The sequence below is a fragment of the Glycine soja genome, chromosome 19 (genome assembly GCF_004193775.1).
Source record: "Glycine soja cultivar W05 chromosome 19, ASM419377v2, whole genome shotgun sequence".
NCBI classification, from domain to species: Eukaryota; Viridiplantae; Streptophyta; class Magnoliopsida; order Fabales; family Fabaceae; genus Glycine; species Glycine soja.
Window position 1 is genome coordinate 3,127,291 of NC_041020.1, and position 4,684 is coordinate 3,131,974.

General features: G+C 27.1%; 1 protein-coding gene across 1 annotated transcript; it reads left to right on the forward strand.

Annotated features, from left to right (window-relative positions):
• The first annotated feature begins 1,108 nt into the window (after positions 1-1,108).
• LOC114398210 (transcription factor MYB114-like) lies at positions 1,109-3,779 on the forward strand. The gene is made up of 3 exons (XM_028360381.1): positions 1,109-1,322; positions 1,638-1,767; positions 3,023-3,779. Exons 1-3 carry the CDS (start codon positions 1,205-1,207, stop codon positions 3,534-3,536), a joined length of 762 nt encoding a protein of 253 aa, XP_028216182.1. The 5' UTR covers positions 1,109-1,204; the 3' UTR covers positions 3,537-3,779.
• The last annotated feature ends 905 nt before the right edge of the window (positions 3,780-4,684 follow it).

Sequence of the window (4,684 nt, forward strand, 5' to 3'; positions counted from 1 at the left end):
ATTTAATTATTATACAAATTTGATCTTTCAATTATCTTTTAAACTAATTTAGTCTTTCAATTTTTTAAAATATAATAAATTAAGTCTCTCATCACTTTTTTTTTCTATTGAAAACTTTTAAATTTTTATTTTCTACACATTTTTTTCATAAATTGAATTGATTTAATTGTATTAAACTTTCTTTCTCGCAAAACTCACCAAACAACAACATATCAAACTTCACCAAATTCTTTTACATTCAAAATATCACTTTTCTTCTATTTAAAGTATCACATCTTATTAAACTCTTAAAATTTTATTTCATGTTTTATTCAATTTCTTAACTTTTAAAATTGTTCATTCTTTTTGTTATATATATATATATATATGGGATTTTCTAACATAAAGTATTTTAATAACCTATACCATATTATTTAGACAAAAAACTCAACTACTTCCTTTTTATAATAAATTTATTTAGAGACAATATAATAATTTAATGTTTATATTTTTAAAAGTCATTTATTTCTTTCCTCACTCATTAATAATAGAAAAATAGCGCAGAGGATGCAGTTATAGCCTTGTGGGAGGCATAAGGAATGCCTCATACACAGAGGCTACGGTTCTACTTCAAAGATACCAAGATAAAAGATAAAAAATACACTATTTGTGTTAACATTGTTCACATCCCAATCCCAACATAAATTCCTAATTATTTTAACATAAAATAACATTTTGAGAATTTCAGTTTAAAAAATTGGCAAGAGGACAATATTTGTTTAACTTAAAAAAAGAGGCATGATTTGTTCGTAAAAAAACTTAAAGGAGAAAAATTAACACAATTTAAACCGAAAAGATTAAAAAAAAAAACCCTAAAAATTTCCTTCCTCTACTGCCATTTTGGGAAAAGGGAGAGGGGAGGCGATCATTGGAACGTGCTATTGTTCCGCTGATTACATGTAATGTCTTTAGCTTTTGTGGACACTAGCAATGCACGTTATTTATTTGTTGAATATCTTCGCTAGCAACTATTTTATTTTGTTGCTAAATATATAATATATTTCTTTTATATATATATATATATATATATATATATATATATATATATGTTAAATGGGTGAGTAATAGCGCTGGCAAAGAAGGAGATTGTACAGAGAAACCAGTTATTATAATAATGGTGCGATAGTTTGTGTGGTACGTGTCTAGCACTTTGTAATATAACTAAATGGATGGATCCGCATGTGTGAGAAAAGGCTTATGGAGTGAAGTGGAAGATACCCTTCTCAGGACCTGTGTGCGACAATATGGTGAAGGACAATGGCACTTAGTCCCTACAAGAGCAGGTAATTAATATTATATTGCTTTCATGATATATACTATGCTATAGCTAGTAATAATATATGAACCAATAATTATATATAAAAATTATCAACCAATTTAGTTTTTGAAAATTAAGAAGCATAGTATGCAAATCTTTTGATTTTTCCTTTTTCTTTCTTTCTTTTTGTTCATTTTCTCCATTGCCTTTGACAAAGAGAAATTGGGACCTTGTGGATTAACAATGGTTTTGCATCAATTGCATGTGCACTTGTTATTTACATAGTTGAACTCAGTAAAAAAAAAAAAAAGAAAGTTACATAGTTGAATTTTTGGTGCAGGCTTGAACAGGTGCCGCAAGAGCTGCAGATTGCGGTGGTTGAATTATCTAAAGCCAAATATCAAGAGGGGAGAGTTCACTGAGGACGAAGTTGATTTGATGCAAAGATTGCATAATCTTTTGGGAAACAGGTTGTGTATTTATATTATTAATTTCTGACAAGAACATGCATATCTATGTCGTCATTAATAAATATGATCAATATTATTATTGAAAATTTTGTAAATATAGATGCATTATTTGAAGAAACAGTTTATTCAATATTCAACAAAAAAAAATCATTATATGTGGTTAATTTATTAATCTAAAAGTTGGTTGATAAAGTATTATGCAAGTAAACTAAAGGAACTTATTTAAATAAGTTTCTCTATAAAATTTGTTGCAATAAGACAAAATAAATTCTATTAAAAAAACACTTTTGAACTCTCATTATACTATGATATATTACTATTTATAAATGTCTATATATTTGATTAATAATTGATAGTCTAATCATGTTTTTGGAACCACTAATAATGAAAACAATGTTATCATGAGTTAGGTCACAAAAGTTATATAATTAGATTGAGTAGCATTTATTTTGGCATGTTTTTTTGTGTGTTTGTGAAACAATTTTAAAAAACACACACATATATATATACTAATAAAGTTTTATATAAATTATTTTTTAACAAGAAATTTGTAGAAGTTTTTTTTTTAATATGGTCTATCGGGGATTGAGTTTTCTAAATAATAACTTGTTGCAAGTTAAAATAAATTTTTGTATCTTAACTTTTAAGAAAAAAAAACTAAAATAATTTTTTGTGAAAGTCAGCAAGGATTTAAACATCTCATAGTCTTCCTCAATCTAAACTCGTGTAACAAAAGTAAATTGTATATACATAAAAATGTTTTTGGTAATCCAAAGTTAATATTTTATAATTTTTGGTCCATCTAAATTTATTTATTTTTAATTTTAATCTCTGTAAGTTGGAAATTTTTCATTTTAATTTCTGTTAGTTTTTTTTGTTCATTTTACTTCTTAATTATAAGTTTGCATTTTTTTTTAATCAATTTAAGATTTCACTTTAACATTTTAATTTTTTCATTTATAGTCATCATAAGATCAAACTTATAAATATTAAAATTAGAAAAACATAAATCAACGAGCACTAAAACAAAGCAAATTTAATATCTTACAAGAATCAAAATTGAAAAAAAAGGTAAACTTAGAATAATTAAAAATGAACAAACTCTTTTACAGATCCAATTTTTTTTTTTTAAAAAAAAGTACGAACTTAAAATATCAAAAACATAGTAAAAGTTAAAAGTTAAAAGTTATAACAAAACTTGTATAAGTTCTCGGAAGTTAAAAGTTAACTGAAACTGGATCTTTTGTGTATGTAGATGGTCCTTGATTGCTGGAAGACTTCCAGGAAGAACTCCAAATGATGTGAAAAACTACTGGAACACCTACATTCGAAGGAAGGTATCATCATCTCACAAGGTGGTGATCAATGAAAAGCAAAAGAAAACAACAGTGAAGCCTCATGTGGTGATAAAGCCTAAGGCTCGAACTTTCTCAAGACCTTCACCCTCCGGGTTGAGAGGGAGTAGTGTTCTTAGAGAAGAAGGTGGTGAGAGTGGGGCCAAACACTGCTCAACTCATCATCAAGCATGTGCAGCTTCATCAGAGTACATTAATAATTGGAGTACTGATCAGTGGTGGAAAACTATGATGCACGACAAGGGGGACAACTTAGACAACAACCAATGCTTGTTGGGCTACCAGGATGAGGTTGGGAAGCTCGTGAAAGACAATAATTGTGATGAGAATCTTGCTTCCTTGACAACACAAGAAGGAGAGTTTCTTATAGAAGGGCAAAATTGGAGTGATTTTTTTCTTGATACAAATTTGTGAGATTCGTGATTTTATTTTAATTAATGTACAATAATGGTTGTAAGATTTTATGTATTTATGGTTTAAAATGTAAGAATTTGCTAAACTATATCACAAGTTGTAACAAAAAAAAAAAGAAGAAAAAAGAACTATAAGAGTGAAAGAAATGTAGTAAGATCATACGTACAAATTATATTGTGAGAGCTTCAGTACTGGTACATGCTCATATATGTTCAAAGCATCAATATGTAAGATATTTTCTTGATTGAGTTGACTTTTGTTTCATTGTTATGAAAACAAAAATTAAATATATTTTTTGTCATTGTAATTTAGTATTTTTTTTCATTTCATCTTTGTAACTTTATTTGTTTTAGTTTATGTAAATTATATTTATTTTATTTTATTTTTTTCTTGTTGCGTCAATCTACATTACAAAAATGATGACGTGACAAATAAAATGATGATGTCATCATGTTGTGTGAGCACATAATGTCATACTGTCATCATCATTAATTTGACTAAAATCAAAATAAACACCATTAACATAAAACAAACAGAAAATGACATATTTATAAAAATGAATAAATATGAGTCTCAGATTAAATATTAAATAAAAGCTTAAATATTAAAACAAAACCTCAAATTATATATTAAAATTCATACATTTAATAATATGACGCCCTTACAATCATTTAGTTTTTGTAAATTCCTATCACAAAAAATGACATACCATCATTTTCATTATCACAACCATCATTACTACACTATCATTGCAACTATTGATGTCATCACCATTAGAGACACCATTTCAATTACTCATACCACTACCATTGTCGATGTTGTCGCCACAACCATTTTATTGTCATCACCACTAATATCAACACCACAATTTTGGTTGTTTCTATCACAACCATTATTGTCATTATTGTTGTCTTCATTACCATAACTAGTCATCGCCACCAAAATTACTTAAGGTGGTGATAAGTGCGAGAAAGGTGATGAAAGGGGGAGGAAGGATGGAAACAAAGATGTTTCAAGACAAAGTAGTGTAGAGACAAAAATGTGAATAAATTAATTAAATATTTAAGCATTTATTTGATTTCAATATGTATTTTAAAACTTAAATATTATTTCTTCCCAATAAATACATCCTTTTTTATTTTAGTTCA

What these genes read in the sequence shown, in the direction of transcription:
- LOC114398210 (XM_028360381.1), top strand. Translation starts at nt 1,205, where the DNA reads ATGGATGGATCCGCATGTGTGAGAAAAGGCTTATGGAGTGAAGTGGAA. An exon ending in CTTAGTCCCTACAAGAGCAG is followed by an intron (nt 1,323 to 1,637) that starts GTAATTAATATT and finishes TTTTTGGTGCAG; the next exon opens with GCTTGAACAGGTGCCGCAAG. An exon ending in CATAATCTTTTGGGAAACAG is followed by an intron (nt 1,768 to 3,022) that starts GTTGTGTATTTA and finishes TTGTGTATGTAG; the next exon opens with ATGGTCCTTGATTGCTGGAA.